The sequence below is a fragment of the Neophocaena asiaeorientalis genome, unplaced genomic scaffold, assembly GCF_003031525.2.
Source record: "Neophocaena asiaeorientalis asiaeorientalis breed wild unplaced genomic scaffold, Neophocaena_asiaeorientalis_V1.1 scaffold657, whole genome shotgun sequence".
NCBI classification, from domain to species: Eukaryota; Metazoa; Chordata; class Mammalia; order Artiodactyla; family Phocoenidae; genus Neophocaena; species Neophocaena asiaeorientalis.
Genome location: NW_020172727.1, coordinates 923,434 through 942,540, shown reverse-complemented (window position 1 = coordinate 942,540; position 19,107 = coordinate 923,434). Strand labels below are relative to the sequence as shown.

At 44.7% G+C, this 19,107-nt stretch overlaps 1 protein-coding gene across 6 annotated transcripts in view; it reads right to left on the bottom strand.

Moving 5' to 3' along the window:
- Window positions 1-19,107, bottom strand: part of CTPS2 (CTP synthase 2) — a 105,570-nt gene that overhangs the window by 66,427 nt on the left and 20,036 nt on the right. For all 6 annotated transcript variants that reach the window (XR_003002590.1, XM_024740305.1, XM_024740307.1 and 3 more), the window contains 8 exons: window positions 16,726-16,842; window positions 16,365-16,448; window positions 15,441-15,521; window positions 12,101-12,252; window positions 8,055-8,187; window positions 5,729-5,817; window positions 4,503-4,597; window positions 91-153 (listed from right to left, as the gene is read on the bottom strand). Coding sequence is in view for 5 of the 6 variants with exons in the window: in XM_024740305.1 (XP_024596073.1) it covers window positions 91-153; window positions 4,503-4,597; window positions 5,729-5,817; window positions 8,055-8,187; window positions 12,101-12,252; window positions 15,441-15,521; window positions 16,365-16,448; window positions 16,726-16,842 (814 nt within the window). In the remaining variant the exon portion in view is untranslated. The remainder of the gene's footprint in view (window positions 1-90; window positions 154-4,502; window positions 4,598-5,728; window positions 5,818-8,054; window positions 8,188-12,100; window positions 12,253-15,440; window positions 15,522-16,364; window positions 16,449-16,725; window positions 16,843-19,107) is intronic.

The window sequence follows — 19,107 nt, the reverse complement described above, 5'->3', positions numbered from 1 at the left end:
GAGTTCAGCAACTCACCAACACTGCTGAAAAATACTTCAAGCAATAAGAATGCTTTTTACTAAGAGCTTATTAGAAAATCTCAGACTTACCTTTCAAGTTAAGGCAGTTTCTCGCAAATTCTATCACTGCCAGTTGCATCCCAAGGCAAACTCCTATTTTAAAAGGCACATATATAAAGCAAATGAACGTTATTTTGTACTGCTTCGTATTTTCTGTTCATTTATTTGCTGTCTATCTCCTCCATCTAGAATGTAGGCTCCAAAAAAGAAAGTTTGCTGCTGTAGCCTCTGCCCTCAGAACATGTGTGGCAGGGGCAGGGAAAGGACTGGACAACCCAAACTCGAGGAGGAATAAATGCGAGGTCAGAAAAGGGCAGGAAAGGAGAAGGCAAGGTCCAAAAGGCAAATCTGCCTCCCTGCAAATGTGTCTCTAGATCGAGGCACACTTGTGGGCTGCAGGGCTGCCCCAAAGCGCCCGACTCCTTCAGAGAATGTCTAACAACACCTCAATTCAAGAGGGAGTCTCCGTGGGCTGGGACCTCACAACCCCTCTTCTCAAGGTAGATTCACGGCCTTAAATGCGGGCTCTGCTTGCGGGCAGCCCCCGGCTGGCCAGCAGGCTGGGATCCAAGGAGCACCTACAGGCGGGCAGGGGAGCAGGAGGTCTGTGCCCAGCTGCTGAGCCCAGAACAGCCCTAAACCTCACTGCAGGGCAACAGCAGCAGCTGGGGGAGCTGGTACCTCCCCCACAGGCTGGAGCGCGACGGAGAGGCCAAATGGAACTGAACAAAGAGCTCAGTAAGGAGAAAAGGGGACCTGCGTAGGCCCAGGCCTGTTGCCACAGGGATGTGCCCCTCGCCGATGGCCACATTCACTGCGGCCCATCGATTCTCTCCAATAAACAAATGCCAAGGAGCATTCCAGATGCTTTTATAGATATATTGAAGGTACACAGGGGCTCAAAGGAGAGAGCAATCAATATACCAGGCACGCCAGAACAAAAGTCAATAAGCATGAAACAGCTGAGTGCTTTGGGGGCACTTTAGAAAGTTCCATAAGGCTAGGACATAAAGAGACGGTGTGTTAAAGAGAAATTTAAAGAGCTGCAAACTATTCTACACAGTGAAAATTATCTGAAGAACGCTAACCACATTTAGACAGAAACTAAACAAGATTACTTCAAAAGAAAACAGTGGCCCAGATGAGCTTAGATGGATAAAACAAAGCAAGGTATCAAGGTAACTACTCCTGGCTTCTCTTTTGAAAATGGATCCCAAGTGGAGAGCGTCTAGGAAGCTAATCAAAGAACAGGCGAGGGGGAAAATGAACAGTCTGCTGTTATTAAGTAAAGAGTACCAAAGCTGGTCCACTCGGTTCATAAACCCACCAGCCCATGCAAGCACAGCATGAAACATGGCCTCTCCCCACTCCCTCTTCCGCCTGGATCCCCAGCTGCAGGGCTGCCTTTATCCCATCAGTGTTCCATTTCATCTGGTTTCACTGCTCCAGAAGCCATGCTTTGCAATTTGAACAAACACATTGAAAAGACCCAGCTCTACTAAATCTTAACAGAGCTGTCCCTGTATCGTTGGACGGTCTTTCTGTATTATCTTTTCTAGAAGGAGCATATAAATTTCAATTTAAGCTTTCTTTTCTGATGAGAAATAACATTGTGGCATTCTGTTGAGATGTTTGCTTGAAGTGGTGAAAGGTGGAATCGGAGAAGAGCAGGTATGAACAGAGGTTCCTCCCAGCCTCTTGCTACACAACCGGAACAGTGGTAAGTTCTCCTGGGCTGGCAAATGTTTTTGGTCAAGGGCCAGAGAGTAGAGATTTTAGGCCTTGCAGGCTGTAGGGTCTCCAACTCTGCTACTGTATCGCAAAAATAGCCACAGACAATATGTAAACCAACTGGTATGGCTGTGTTCCAATAAAACTTTATTTACAAAAATGCTGCAAACCAGGTAAGGCTTGCAGAATAGAGTTTCCAGACCCTGTAGCAAACTATTTGGCACCTGAATATTCAAATTCAAGATCACACTTTTCACATTAACAAACTCTATTACGTGTTGCCCTCCTAGGTGTCAAAAATCTAAAAGACTCATAGTTAGGATTCATAAACATCAGTTTTACCCAGAAAAGGAATCTTCCTTGACCGTGCCCAAGAAATCGCCTGGAGTTTTCCCAACGTTCCTCTGATTCCGAAGCCTCCCGGCACAAGAACACCACTGCAAGCAACACAAGAGGAGGGGAAATTTGACATTATTTTTATTTGTAAAACTCTTGTTTTCAGCCATTCATGCTTATTGATCCCAAATCCGACACTTGGCACAGCTGCTAGAGAATACGCTTGGAGTCTATTTTCAGAACTGATTACATGATTTCACATCCTGAACTTCCTTCTTGAAATCCTCCCAGTGTTATAAAGAAGTTGCAACAATTTCTCACAACTGACCTTGATATGTATTTTCTGATAGATCTTTGCAGCACGTGAGCATAGTGACTGAGCAGCTCGGTTCAATTAAAAATGCCACTGAAAGAATTATCTGAATAAAAATAGGTCAAGGTTCTTTTAAAAGTACTTTTATACAAATGTTAAGACCTCTGGGGCTTCGCTGGTGGCGCAGTGGTTAAGAATCCGCCTGCCAATGCAGGGGACACGGGTTCGAGCCCTGCTCTGGGAAGATCCCACACGCCGCGGAGCAACTAAGCCCGTGCACCACAACTACTGAAGCCCGCGTGCCTAGAGCCCGTGCTCCGCAACAAGAGAAGCCACCGCAATGAGAAGCCCGCGCACGACAACAAAGTAGCCCCCGCTCACCATACCTAGAGAAAGCCCACGCGCAGCAACAAAGACCCAACACAGCCAAAAATAAATAAATAAATACATTTTTTAAAAAAAACAAAAACACAAGAGCTCAACAGAAAAACCCAAGGGCCATGCTACCCTCACAACACAATGCCACCCCCAAAATTTTTATTGATTACTTACAAAATAAAACCTAGAATCAAAGGATGTGGAAAAGAAAATAAAACCAAGAGAGGAGGGAGGATTGTCATTCTTGCACTCCTCACTGCAGGGCAACAGCAGCAGCTGGGGGAGCTGGTACCTCCCCCACAGGCTGGAGCGCGACGGAGAGGCCAAATGGAACTGAACAAAGAGCTCAGTAAGGAGAAAAGGGGACCTGCGTAGGCCCAGGCCTGTTGCCACAGGGATGTGCCCCTCGCCGATGGCCACATTCACTGCGGCCCATCGATTCTCTCCAATAAACAAATGCCAAGGAGCATTCCAGATGCTTTTATAGATATATTGAAGGTACACAGGGGCTCAAAGGAGAGAGCAATCAATATACCAGGCACGCCAGAACAAAAGTCAATAAGCATGAAACAGCTGAGTGCTTTGGGGGCACTTTAGAAAGTTCCATAAGGCTAGGACATAAAGAGACGGTGTGTTAAAGAGAAATTTAAAGAGCTGCAAACTATTCTACACAGTGAAAATTATCTGAAGAACGCTAACCACATTTAGACAGAAACTAAACAAGATTACTTCAAAAGAAAACAGTGGCCCAGATGAGCTTAGATGGATAAAACAAAGCAAGGTATCAAGGTAACTACTCCTGGCTTCTCTTTTGAAAATGGATCCCAAGTGGAGAGCGTCTAGGAAGCTAATCAAAGAACAGGCGAGGGGGAAAATGAACAGTCTGCTGTTATTAAGTAAAGAGTACCAAAGCTGGTCCACTCGGTTCATAAACCCACCAGCCCATGCAAGCACAGCATGAAACATGGCCTCTCCCCACTCCCTCTTCCGCCTGGATCCCCAGCTGCAGGGCTGCCTTTATCCCATCAGTGTTCCATTTCATCTGGTTTCACTGCTCCAGAAGCCATGCTTTGCAATTTGAACAAACACATTGAAAAGACCCAGCTCTACTAAATCTTAACAGAGCTGTCCCTGTATCGTTGGACGGTCTTTCTGTATTATCTTTTCTAGAAGGAGCATATAAATTTCAATTTAAGCTTTCTTTTCTGATGAGAAATAACATTGTGGCATTCTGTTGAGATGTTTGCTTGAAGTGGTGAAAGGTGGAATCGGAGAAGAGCAGGTATGAACAGAGGTTCCTCCCAGCCTCTTGCTACACAACCGGAACAGTGGTAAGTTCTCCTGGGCTGGCAAATGTTTTTGGTCAAGGGCCAGAGAGTAGAGATTTTAGGCCTTGCAGGCTGTAGGGTCTCCAACTCTGCTACTGTATCGCAAAAATAGCCACAGACAATATGTAAACCAACTGGTATGGCTGTGTTCCAATAAAACTTTATTTACAAAAATGCTGCAAACCAGGTAAGGCTTGCAGAATAGAGTTTCCAGACCCTGTAGCAAACTATTTGGCACCTGAATATTCAAATTCAAGATCACACTTTTCACATTAACAAACTCTATTACGTGTTGCCCTCCTAGGTGTCAAAAATCTAAAAGACTCATAGTTAGGATTCATAAACATCAGTTTTACCCAGAAAAGGAATCTTCCTTGACCGTGCCCAAGAAATCGCCTGGAGTTTTCCCAACGTTCCTCTGATTCCGAAGCCTCCCGGCACAAGAACACCACTGCAAGCAACACAAGAGGAGGGGAAATTTGACATTATTTTTATTTGTAAAACTCTTGTTTTCAGCCATTCATGCTTATTGATCCCAAATCCGACACTTGGCACAGCTGCTAGAGAATACGCTTGGAGTCTATTTTCAGAACTGATTACATGATTTCACATCCTGAACTTCCTTCTTGAAATCCTCCCAGTGTTATAAAGAAGTTGCAACAATTTCTCACAACTGACCTTGATATGTATTTTCTGATAGATCTTTGCAGCACGTGAGCATAGTGACTGAGCAGCTCGGTTCAATTAAAAATGCCACTGAAAGAATTATCTGAATAAAAATAGGTCAAGGTTCTTTTAAAAGTACTTTTATACAAATGTTAAGACCTCTGGGGCTTCGCTGGTGGCGCAGTGGTTAAGAATCCGCCTGCCAATGCAGGGGACACGGGTTCGAGCCCTGCTCTGGGAAGATCCCACACGCCGCGGAGCAACTAAGCCCGTGCACCACAACTACTGAAGCCCGCGTGCCTAGAGCCCGTGCTCCGCAACAAGAGAAGCCACCGCAATGAGAAGCCCGCGCACGACAACAAAGTAGCCCCCGCTCACCATACCTAGAGAAAGCCCACGCGCAGCAACAAAGACCCAACACAGCCAAAAATAAATAAATAAATACATTTTTTAAAAAAAACAAAAACACAAGAGCTCAACAGAAAAACCCAAGGGCCATGCTACCCTCACAACACAATGCCACCCCCAAAATTTTTATTGATTACTTACAAAATAAAACCTAGAATCAAAGGATGTGGAAAAGAAAATAAAACCAAGAGAGGAGGGAGGATTGTCATTCTTGCACTTTAACTTTGTATATGTAAGGTCCATCTCTGCATCTTTCAGTAGCATCAGCTCACTTTCCCACCAATACGGTATCGTCATCCTCCCCAGAATAAAACCATCTCCACTGCACGTGCCACTAACACTGACACGGCACGTTTCAAAGTAAATGCAGCGTGAAAGCAGCACAACCATCCAGAATCACCACAAGCACTCCAAACTACACTTCAAAACGCACAAAAATTAGTAATTGGGGTAAATCGAATCATGGAAAAAATCACAACGGCGTTCTCCTAACTGGCGTGGTACTTACTCAGCTTTGCAGAGTTTCTGCCAAGCTTCGTGGAATTTCACAGGGTCCTCAGTTTCGGTAGTCTGCTCCAGATCAATGGAGTCTATGTACTAAAAACAGGCAACAAGCTAAAGGAACATTTCAGAAAAACAAAAACTGGAAAATACTAGAGCCATCTGATACTGACACAATTATTCGATGACTACTTATTATGCAAACACTGTACTGGTTACTTAGCATAGAAAAGCACCATCTCTGTCTTGTGGCTCTTACAATCTTTCAGGCAGGTTATGAAACCAAATAAACAGGCATCCACATCACAAGGAGGTAATGGCTACGATGGGCAAAGAAGAGAACGCTGCGGAAGGAACCGGGAGCCGCAGCTGATACGTATGCGGACTGGAGACAAGAAGGGCAAGAGCGCCTTCAGGGAAGTCCTCTGGGAAGGGGATGTCCAAGAAGCTAAGCCGTCGAGGATGAGTGGACGCAAGCCGAGCGCACGTGTGCAGTTGGGGGGCAAGTGGGAAGGGGTGTGGGGGGTGGGGGAGGGCTGTGAAGGAGCAGCTTCAAAAAACAGAAAGACAAAAAACAGACAAAAACCAGAAAGTGGTGACCACTCTGGGGACCTCAAAAGAAGCTCCATCCGGTGAGAGAAGTTTATACTTGAAGCCACTGAAAAATCTGAAGGAACAGAGAGCGATTTCAGAAAAATCACTCTGGCTCAGTGAAGGAAAGGGAGGGAAAAATGAAAAGCAGTCAGGAAATTACTGCAAAAGCCGGGCGAGATAAACACAGCACAAGCCCATGACTCAAACAGTACTTAGGAGAAGCCACCGTCAATGAATTCTATTACGTGAAAAACACGTACAACAATTCCTATGTACATAACAGTCCCTATATGTCTATATTATTTTAGAATTTCTGTTGTAAAAATTACTATCTGAATATATCTTAAGATACAAAATTTTACTTTATAAAATTAGTATTATAACAGATTTTCTATTTTCTTTTTTCTACGAGGGACTGGCGGACTAGGAAGGAAGAGGAAGAACAGGAAGGGAACGATTCCTTGGAAAGTCAAAAATAAAAAGTGATTAGAGAGGAAGCTACAAACAGGTGAGAGAAAACTGGATAGGTCCTAAGCTGAAAGTTACTAAATTTCTTGAACATATAAGTGTATCTTTTGGCTCATTATATTAAGGTTTTACCATTTAAATCAAGATAATAAGGCCTCCCTAAACTGTGATATACCCAGAGAGAATAACATTAAATATAAACATTTACATAGGGAGAGAAAACTCTAGAAAGATATGCATCAAACTGGGAACGATAGGTACATCAAGAGAAGTGGGATTTCACTGGAAGAATCTTCCACTTTCTGCATTTTACATTATGCTTTGCTTAAATTTTCTATACTGAGCATATACTACTTCTGTATCTAACAAAGAATATACTCAAGCTATATATAACTCCACCTCTGCTATCCCATAATACTGTTTGAAAAACAAACCATCACTGTTTGCCAGATATCAGTCCTCCGAGTTAGAAAGGGAAATGTATATAAATATGGCATTTAAAAACTCTGGGTTCAATTCCCACACTAAAGGGGAAAAAAAGTTCTATTATTTTCTCATTAGACAAACACAAAATAGTTAAATGAGCATGAAGTATATATGTCCCTGAATGTGCAAAGCCTAATTTCAAAAACTGTGCCTTAAACCTGTATGCAGAAAAAAAGTTAACAGACTGAAATCCTTGGAAATGCCTGCTTACAAGGTTGGCCCTTGTCTGGCACCTGGAAACTTGGATTTGGGGAGGGTTCCCACCATTCCCAAGAACCAGTAAGAGTGGCTCAGTGTGCCTACAGTGTTTGAAGAAACAACATGATTTAAGTTGAACACCTGCTTTCCTCCTGGGAGTCTGAGATTTTGACACTCAGGAGGCTGAGGGCATCTGTGTGACCAGCCCCCAGTAAAAACCCTGGGCGCTGAGTCTCTAATGAGCTTCCCTGGTAGATGGCACGTCGCCTGTGTTGTTGTAGCTCGCTGCTGGGGGATTTAAGCACGTCCTCTGTGACTCCACTGGAGGAGGGCTGTTGGAAGCTTACACCTGGTTTCCCCCAGACTTCATCCCATGTGCCTTTTCCTTTGCTGATTTTGCTCTGCATCCTATCACTGAAATAAGTCATAATCGTGAGTACAGCTGTATGCTGAGTCCTCTGCATCTGCCCGGTGAATCATTAACCCTGGAGGTGGACTTGGGGATCCTTGAACACAACCTGCCTCTCTGCAACACGGGATTTCACGATGAATGCCTGAAACATGCAGAAGACCAGGTGGGGGCTCACCATCAGATTCAACTTGTGGTTGATGGCCAACGCTGAGTGTTCCAGGGCTTTGAACACGGAGGCATAGCAGTCCCTGAGCTTGGTGTATTTGCCAACCAGGGCTATGGAACACGTTTTCTGTAACCTTTCATACCTGGGAAGGAAAACAAGCTTAAAGGTTATATGCATGTAACATCATATCACAAGCATAATGACAGCCACTGTTCTTATCCTGAGGCACTTTTTAAAACCTGAGGAGCAGATGTGCCTTGAACTTGGTGTACTTGACTCAAATTCCCCACCCCACCCCCAAAGAATAACAATCTGTACCCCAAGAGATTTGAAAATCATGAGAAAGCCCAACATTGGCCTACATAAGCAGGCAAAGATATAAATCTGAGGAGAGTATATCAGAGAAAAAGTTAAAAGCATTAAAAATAAAAAAGCTCTCCCCAGGCTTCCCTGGTGGCAGTGGTTAAGAATCCGCCTGCCAATGCAGGGGACACGGGTTCGAGCCCTGGTCCGGGAAGATCCCACATGTCACGGAGCAACAAAGCCTGTGTGTTACAACTGAGCCTGTTCCCTAGAGCCCACAAGCCATAACTACTGAGCCCACGTGCCACAACTACTGAAGCCCACGCGCCTAGAGCCCATGGTCCGCAACAAGAGAAGCCACTGCAATGAGAAGCATATGCACCGCAATGTAGAGTAGCCCCCGCTCACCGCAACTAGAGAAAGCCTGCGCACAGCAACAAAGACCCCAATGCAACCAAAAATAAATAATAAAAAAAAAGTTCTCCCCATCTCATAAACATGAACTGTCCTGAAATTCATTTATAAGGTGACACTGTATAAGAAAATGCATTCTCAGTGTCAACAAGAGACATTCCAATATTAACTTTGTAAGGTGATACCATATAAGAAAATGCATTCAAAGTGTCTACGTTAAAAATTGTTACATTCCCAGCTGGCCCACAAACGCCAGGTTATTTGTGGCATTCCTGAAGAATGGTGCTGAGAGGACTATTTAAAACACTATAAGCCACTTAGATCATTTTTATGAGAAAATTCCATTCTACATGAGACACTCAATCACATTTTACCATTAGAGACATAATCTTTACCGTCGCTTTCGTCAGGAGATCTGTTCAAGGAACATGAAAAATGCCTGGTCTGGTACTAAGTATGCAGGAATGTCACTTGGGGCTGAAGATCTTTTAGGGCTTTGAAGCAAACTGTTCCCCAAACACCTTAGAACAAAAATGTTACCGGGATGAGGAATATTCCTCCTTTATAACAACATCTGCAAAGAGTGAAAGAGAAGCCTGATGGAAACAGGCTGGGAGGAGAAAAAGGCACGAGGGGCTAAGAAGTCAAAACTGGCAGCAGAGCTGACTTTCTAGGAAGGTGACTGAAGAACGTGAGAGAAAGATGCTAAACCTCTAACTTACCAGTTAATTTTATGTCGCTGTGGAGACTGCCTGCCTGTGCTTCGCCCCAGCTCTAGGGAAAGGACTCAGGTAACAAAGCAAGTTGGTATCAAGCCAAGATTCCAAGACGATGTGCGGTCGGGGGGCACATCCTGTCCCTCCGGGGAGGGACGCAGGGCTGCAGTCAGCATGGCCAGTCCCTCCTTGCACCCACTCTCCTTCCACTCACTCGTTGCTGGTCTTCCCGGCGCGGGGTGGGAGGGAGTGGGGGAGACGGGAGGCCACTGGGTCAGTCCAGCCGCCATCCAGGGAGGTATACTGAGCCCACGCCCCTGTGCTCTCTTTCCCTCTTGGCCCTGCAGGCTGGGCTCATGGAGCACTGCCCGGACCAGCCAAGCACCTCCCTCCCCTCGTGCTCTCCATTCGGCCATCAACTGGGTGTGACACAGCAGCTGACACTGCAGTCAGCTGGGCGGCTTTGTAGGCCCATCCCCCAGCAGGAAGGTTCCCAGGGAGGCAGGGTTGTCCCCACCTCAGGACCCAGGCAAGTTCTTCCACCCAGCTCAACCAGGGACCCCTGGCCTCTGGGCAGCACTGGACCTCCACGATCAACGCTGTCCCTTTGACCTCTGTGTGCCTCCTTGTATCTCTCTACAGGCTGTACTGAGGGGACAGGGCCTAAAGAATGGACACTTCACACTGCCATGACCAATGAACCAACATCACGGCCAACATGATGCAGAGGGACTGATGCTCAATATCCCCTTTGCTTGAATCCTGAACTGAATGGTGGCCCCAAAAAACTTATGTCCCCCAGAACCTATGAATGTGCCCATATCTGGAAAACAGGGTCTTTGCCGATGCAATTAAGTTAAGGATCTCCAGTTGAGATCATCCTGGATTAGAATGGACCCTAACTGCAAAGACAAGCATCCTTATAAAAGAGAAAGGAAGAAGACACAAAGGAGAAGGACATGCGACAAGAGAGGCAGAGATTGGAGTGATGCGCCCACAAGCCAAGGAACACCAAGGAAGCTAGCCCCCAGAAGCCAGGAGAAATGCATGGAACATATTCTCCCTCAGAGTTCCAGAAGGAACCAACCCTGCTGACACCTTGATTTAGGTCTTCTAACCTCCACGACTGTGACAGAACAAATTTCTATTGGTTTAAGCCACCCATTTTGTGGTAACTTATTACAGCAGACACAGGAAACTAATACAAAAACCAAACCCTGGCTTTAAAAAGCACAGAGGCATAGAGTAAAATTTAGAACTATTTCCAACACGAAGAGTTAAAATATTAAAGTTTCTAGTGCTTAAAGAGGATCAACCCCAAGCTACTCAGAAAATTCCTACGAAGAGACTGATTCCTTAAGCATTCTGGAGGACAGGGGCTTAGTTGTATCACCAGTCACGGGGGCACCTAAGTTCAGAAAATGTGCTTTGTTCGTGATTCTTCTTGCCCCAGAAATTCTAAAACGCTTTTAAAATTTTAAAGTGAAAGGGCAAAATAACTTTCAATCTACTAGTCATCTACCAAAGGTCAGTGCTTTTGTCATCATCAAATCATTTAAATTATTGTTACCGACATCAGTAACCAACAGTGCCTGATGTGATGTTAAGGCCTGGTGTATTTTCTCTCATAAGTGTCACAACGTGGTACCAGTATCCCCCCAGTTATATATGGATGGGAGAATAAGCCCAGAGAGGTTAAGTAATCTACCCAAACTCAAAAACAGCTAGTGAAAGGAGAAGCTGGGCTCTGAATCTATGGTGCCCGACACCAGAGCTTACGTTTTTTCATTGAGATGTAACTGACATACATTACATTAGTTCCAGATGTACAACCTAATGATTCAATATATTTATATATTACGAAATGATGACCGCAATATTCTAGTTAACATCTATCACCGCGCACAGTTACAAATTTTTTTGTGTGATAAGAACTTTTAAGATCTACTCCTTAGCAACACCAAAGCCTTCATTCGCAACTACTGCGTCTACTGCCTCTACTTCAGCTGCAGGAGAAGTCAAGCAGCCGGGACTTTATGGAGTCACGCCTCAGCAACATTTAGTAAAAGAAAACAGGTGATGGGGATTTAATCTGTATATGACATCAAATTAGACAAACCTTGCTGAAATTAATATGACTGTCTTAAAGCTAAAACCTAACAGGGGTTTTTAATGCCGATACTGATAGTTAACTGCAGGATAGAACAACAATGCCATAGCCAAAACTTCCCATTCAGAAGGATTTTCTTTAAGAAATGTTAGCCAAATCTTAAAAATAAGCAAAACAAAACAAAACAAAGCCTGTAGCATTTTAAACTGTTTAAAACATTCAGAAACAAAATAATAAACCAATAAATAAATGCTTCCAAAAGTTTTTTAAAATGCTGGAATCCAAATGCCTTCAATTCACTTTGCTTTAGTAGAGCAAAATCAAAGGCCCCAGAAATCTTCAGCGTACAGCAAAACACCCTAACAATATGCTAGAGCTTTAGACGTTTCCAGAACCAAACATACCCATGTGGAAAGTGGAACGCTACATAGTTACCTTTCAAGGTACACCTCAGTGCTACCCCCAAACCTAAGAATTATGAAAACTTACATTAGTAATTCCTTTCACAGTACCTGTCAGCCATATTTTTCCACTTGAAAAGCAAATTGCTTGCAGAATCCCCAATAGGCAGATCCAATCTCTCTTTGAAATATTTAACGATGCCTTGTTCCTCCAAAAGCACAGGTACTCGGTAGGTGGAAGAAACATCGTGGATACATATAACCTGATCAATGATGATAAAACACCATATTTAATGGAACAACTCAAGTATGCCACAAAAATGAATGTAGGAATGAGGTAAAACTCAAGAGAGATAGCAGTTTATTTTTACTGACGGAAGAAAACCAAGAACACAGCAACCTAAACAGGAGTCAGAATTAACACAAGGTGACTTGGATCTAATTACAAAACACTTTGAAGTCATTATTCTACACCTGGAACCATGGATGTTATGGTAGAATATATATATTTTTTTTCCCTATATACACATTCTTTGTTCGTAGTTCCTGGCACAGGGCTTCAAAAACATTCAAAATTTCCTGAGTTATAGGGGTAACTTTGTTAAGTTAATGAGGTGATGCAGGGTGGCCCCTAGATGACTTCAGGATGGGAGCTGGTCACCAGAAAAACCAAGCAGGTCATTAGAAGGCTGGAACTTTCAGCCACCTGACCTCCACGGAGGGGACAGGGGCTAGAGACTGAGTTCAATCAGGTGACCAGTGATTCACTCCATCATGCCTACGTAATGAAACTCCAATCAAAAGGCTGAACATCAGGACTCAGGGGAGCATCCTCGCCGGTGAATTTACAGATGTACTGGGAAGGGGGTGCACCCTGACTCCACAGGGATAAAAGTTCTTGTGTCTGGGACTCTCCTAGACCTTGCCCTATGTGTCTCTTCATCTGGCTCTTCACCTGCACCCTTTACAATTAAACAGTAATCATAAATATAGCACTTTCGGAGGTGTGAGTCATTCTAGAGAATTATCAAACTTGAGGTGGTCATGGGAAGCTTCAACTTTGTAGTCAGCCCGGCAGAAGTGTGGGTGGCTTGGGACAACAGAAACCTGCGGCGAGTGTCTGAAGTGCACGGCAGTCTTATAAAGACCTGCGGAGTCTGATGCTCACTCCAGGTGGTTAGTGTCTGAGTTGAACTGCAGGAACCCCAGGGGGTGTCAGAGACTTGGTATTGGAACATGAATGCTTTATGTCAGTATCCAAGACACATGGCCCAAGGCACCATCTTCTAAGCCTAGGTTAAGGCAGTAGCAATGAATACATACACCTTGTCTTCTAAGTGTGGGTATGAAGTTTGTTTGTTCACTCATTTGTTGTTGCTGCTGCCTCTTTTAAGTGCCAGGTGGTGTGGTTGTTTTTCACACCCTAACGAGCTTTCACCACCCTCTCAGGTACATGCAAAGGGCCACTGGCAGGCATTTAAGGATCTGCCACATCCTAAATAAATGCCAAGAAATGTTCTGCCAACTCTATGTGTTCGGTCTTTCCCAATCCATAGCTATCCAACCAAGGGTTCCTAAGCTGTTTGGACATGGACAACTTGATACTTAAGACTATTGTGTCTCACCCATGCATTCCCTGATACAATTCAAAGTGCCAAGATGTCACTGATATGACGCTCCATCCCAATTATTAATTAAAATTATTGATAAATCTCTGGACAGCCACAACTCCCACAAGTGGAAGGCATGAGGTGTGGAGCTATTTACTCATTTATCCTCCAAGCCAGAGACATTTTTTCAAATATCATGGTAACAGAGAACATCACAGAGACACCTGTGACTTTCTATTTCCTCCTCAGCAATCCAGGTGAGAAGAGCTCTAAACGCAAGTTCACCAAGAACTAAGAAATGGGAGAATTAACTCATATGAGAAAAAGCAATGTGCTGACAGATGTAGAAAACAAACTTATGGTTACTGGGTGGGGGGGGAGTAATGGGGGGGAAATAGGAAGATTGGGATTGACATATACACACTACTGTATATAAAATATAGATAACTAATAAGAACCTACTGTATAGCACAGGGCACTCCATACTCTGTCATGACCTATATGGGAAAAGAATCTAAAAAAGAGTAGATAGATATATGTATATGTATAGCCGATTCACTTTGCTGTACAGCAGAAACTAACACAACATTGTAAATCAACTATACTCCAATAAAAATTTTTTTTTAAAAAAAGCAGTGTGCTAAAAAATGGCTAATAGACTAGCCTGTGGACTGATGAGATAGAACATGCTTCAGAATCTATACTTATAAAGAAAATAAACTCAAGAATTCCCTGGCGGTCCAGTGGTTAGGACTCGGCACTTTCACTGCCGTGACCCAGGTTCAATCTCTGGTCGGGGAACTAAGATCCCGCAAGCCATGTGGCATGGCCAAAAAAAAAAGAAAAGAAAAGAGACTCCATACGGTTGAAAGTTTGGACTGTATCATCTGTTCGCAGAGCTCTCAGCAACCCAACTCTAAAAGCTGTATCCTTCTACTTCGGAAACCAGGTTAAATGTGTGTGATACCCACACCAAGTACTATTTACAAAAAACAACGGAACAAAACCAAAATGGCTTGACAACACACAGATATAGGAGAGTGCTTTAAACCTGCTATCACATTTTTCAAAGGAGTTCAGACTTGTGCACTGACCCTGAAGCATCAGGCAGTGAATACATCAGCCTGCCTCCTGAGACTCAGAAATCTGATTAGGTGGTTTTTAGGCTTCAGAGAACCCCAAGCTAATCTGAAGAAAACAAAAGGTTTCCGACAAACCTCGCCCTTTTCCTGAGCACACGTCATATCACTTTTTAAACTCCAATCCCTTGTGCCTGAGCCTTATGGCAAACAAGAGACAGAGATAAGCAGATGAAAGAGAAAAGAAAAGCCGGCTCTTGGATATCCAGGTGGAAAGTCCTGCAGAACAGAGGACCTGAACCCACGTCACAGTGGTTTTCGTAGCAGTGAACTGAGCTGAGGTCACAGATGTAATCAGAAGTGATAGTGTGAATGTCACCGTAATGTGTGGTTTGGGGTGAGTTAAGCTGTAACAAGTACAAAAGAGAAATCAAAGTAAAAGCCATAAGTGTCCTGGAAAGACAAGATAAAGAGACGATAAGCAGGCTTCAAATGGTTCTCTCTCTAGAGGTTGGACTGCGAGTTAAAAAAAACCACCCACCTGGTTTTGTACCTACAATTAAAACTTAAGGAGTGAAACACACAATCTATTTCAGGAGTCTCAAGACTGTTCACTTAAGGGCAAGGGAGCCGTAGTTGCATATGAGTCCCCCAGATCTTTTATAAATGTTGTGAAAAGTAATACGATAACTTAAGAGGTGTGAAATGCTGGCATCAGCAGAAGCGCCTGCAAGGCATTCAAATCTAAAGAGCAGCACTAACCTGTTCAGGGTTCACGTGACAAAACATAGAAATCTTTTCCTTCACAGCCATTTCGATGGGCGTTGAACTTCGGCAGACAATCTGTCAAAGTCGATTACGCACGGGGTTAGCAGACAGGAATTGGGCTGTTCACACCGCCACTGATTTTCAGGAGGACGCTGCATTAATTTTGCTCCAGAAGATTTGACCGAGTGGGCATTTCTCCAACCTGGGCGTTCCACTGGGCTACTAGAAATCGGTCTGAGCACTAATATAAGCAAGTGTAACCAAACTCAACACAAATCCACCGGTAGGAAATGTCAAGGCATTTCTAGCAAACAGACTCGAGGCTCACATATGTTACTTCTTTAAAACTACAAGAATAGAGCCAGACCAAGGGTTGGCAAACTTTTCGCTAACGGGCCAGATGGTAAAAGCTTTAGGCTTTGCAGGTCGTGCAGCTCCTGCCCTGACTCCTCACGGTACCGCCATGAGCAAAGGTAGCCAGAGATAAATGTGGACAACTTCCTTTACAGGAGGCAGGTCTGCAGGCCCTTACTTGCCAGCCTCTGATCTAGACTACTGGCAATAACTGGATTACTGCTATAAATAAGAGCAGGGATAGCCCCACCTAGCAGGCTCATAGGAAAATCTCCCAGGTCCCACCTCCCTCTAAGGGACCCAGGGACCACACAGATGACAGGACATTGCACTTGCCCAGATGTCAGTGTGGCCAATCAAATGAGGACCTGGAGAAGAAGAGATGGCCAATTTAGAAATGTGTGAAGCGACACTTGAGGATGAGGGAATAAGCCTTCCCCAGCTCCCAGATACAAAAAGCTCAGTCATAGAAACCATTTGAGAGCTAGGAAGGACTTAGATGATGTTATAGTTTAAGAAATGGAGGTCCTATTCCAAGAAACTTACCCACTCTCTTTAACTCACCAGATCGGGAGACAGGCCTAACCCCCTCAACGCACGGACACTGTTTTGTGTGGGTTTGGTTTTCTGTTCTCCAGTAGCACTGGGCTGAAAAGAAATGGGTCACTGTCAGTACACTGGACATCTAGCTCTTCTGGATAATGAATGGCTTCCTGGTTTAAAATTTGGAATAGGGGGCTTCCCTGGCAGTCCAGTGGTTGACTCTGCACTTTCACTGCAGGGGGCGCAGGTTCAATCCCTGGTCAGGGAACTAAGATCCCACATGCCACACGATGCGGCCAAAACAAAAAGAAAGTGGAATAAACAGAGTATCATAGGAAGACCTACAGGAGTTGCTGACTACACACTTATCTGGAAAGCTCACCTGTGGGACAAGGCTAACATGGATATTACAGAAATTCTCTCTTTTTGCTTTAAACTGGAATTGTCTGAACGCTTCCACAAATGGCATTCCTTCAATGTCTCCAATGGTGCCACCCAGCTGGGAATGGAAAAAAAAGACACAAGAGATCAAATAGCTTCCGTGGTACACAGACTAACAGAACAATTCTTAATACACTAAGCGTGAGAACTGAAGTCCCCCCAAAATGGGGATCACTAATAGGCTGTCAACGCTTCACCTCATCAAGACTGAAAAAAAATTTTTTTAAAGAAAAGGAGTGGGACTTCCCTGGTGGCACAGTGGTTAAGAATCTGCCTGCCAAGGCAGGGGACACGGGTTCGAGCCCTGCTCTGGGAAGATCCCACATGCCACGGAGCAACTAAGCCCGTGCGCCACAACTACCGAGCCTGTGCTCTAGAGCCCACGAGTCACAACCACTGAAGCCCGCGTGCCTAGAGCCCGTGCTCCGCAACAAGAGAAGCCACCGCAATGAGAAGCCCGCGCACCGCAATGAAGAGTAGCCCCGCTCGCCGCAACTAGGGAAAAGCCCGCGTGCAGCAACGAAGACCCAACGCAGCCAAAAATAAATAAATAAATAATTTTTTTTTAAAAAAAGGGTTTGTTTAAAAAAAAAAAAGAGCACTTTAAGAAAAGAGAAGGGAATTCCTAAGCAGATTAAAAGATCCAGAATATACACCACAGAGGAGTGAGATCAGTTAGTTTCTACCAGTGGTCCCGTTGGAAGGGAGAATTGAAATCCGGTGACAATATGAGAAAAGGGAGAGCCATCTGGTTCTGCCCAGTGTGGTACAGTTAGCATTCTCCCTCTCTCTGTCTCTCTCTCTGTCTGTGTCTCTCTCTCTCTCTCTCTGTCTGTGTCTCTCTCTGTCTCTCTGTCTGTGTCTCTCTCTCTCTCTCTCTCTCTCTCTCTCTTCATGAACACACACACACACACACGCACACACACACACACACACACACACACGCACACGCACACACCTGTATGCAGCTGAACAGTCTCCTTGTAATGGTGGTACTACCAGAATTAAATCACTTGTACTAAAACATGCTGTCTCTCTGAAAGAAGTAGTACCAAAAGCCCCGAGAATATTCCTGACAGTGTAATCCTTTGACAAATGTTAACTTAATTTACATTGTACTTCCAATAAAGTTACTTAAGCATTTTACTTTAGACAAGGATAAAATTTCACCTTAACGCATTCATCCTCACCATATTTAAATACTTAAAGATTATCACCCAGATTTTTAAATTAATTCTTTAACATTTGAGCATCTACTATGGGCTCAACACTTTAAATGAGCTGCTGGGAAGAACTTAAGACAACCTGCTCCTGAGCAGCTCGGAGTTTAGCGAGGAGAATAAGGCAGAGCTAAAGAACAATAAAGCAAGAGCAAAACTTGAGCACGAAGTGGAATAATCGGGATGCTGAGGAGGAAGAGATCATGGTGGGCCCAGGCCCAGGATTCACCACCTTTCCTGGCTTCAGCTACTCGACTAGGTCCAAAATCTACTTGCAGCCCGGACCTCTCCTCCCAGTGCCGCTGGGCTTTGAAGCCAACGTGTCCGTGACATCTTGGATGGATCAGTAAGTATTCAAACGTACCATGGCCCAAACTGAACCCCTGGTCCCCACAGCCCTGGGCCTGTTTGTCTGGGGGCTTCTCCCTCATCTCAGCAACAGCATCTCCTACCACTAACGGGTTCAAGCTAGAGGTCTGGAAATCATCCTCCATTCCCGCCTTTTCCTTACCCAACCCTGTCCAGTGAGCTGTACCTCCAAAACATTCTTGAAAATCTCTCCACTGCTATTTCCACCACTACCACCCTAGACGCCCAAGCCAACACCATCTTTTGCAGGGATTATGGCAATCGTCTACACCTGCGGTGGCTAAGATGGCCTACTGTCTATTTTCACACATGAAGCTATACTGGCACACGGCCACGCCCACCCACACGTCACCTAAGGCTGCTTGGGCACTGCAATGGCAGAGTGGAGTAGCTGTGACAGAGACTCCCTGACCTGCAAAACCAAACATATTTACTATCTGGCCCTTTACAGAAAAAGTTGGCTGCCCCCAATTTTAATGGCCTCCCAGATTCCACCCTCTCCTGTCCTACCAACCGTCTGTCATACAGCAGCAGAGTGACCTTTTAAAACTCAGAATGCATCTCTCCCATGCTTATAACCTTCAGCAGCTCCTTTAGGCAGCCAACAAAAGGCCCTACATGATCTGACCCTGAAACATATCTCTAATCTCATCTCCTGCCCCACTCCCACCTGCCCCCTTCCCACCCCCCTACTCCCCCAGCCTCCCCCTCTGTGCTCCAGCCCCACTGGCCTT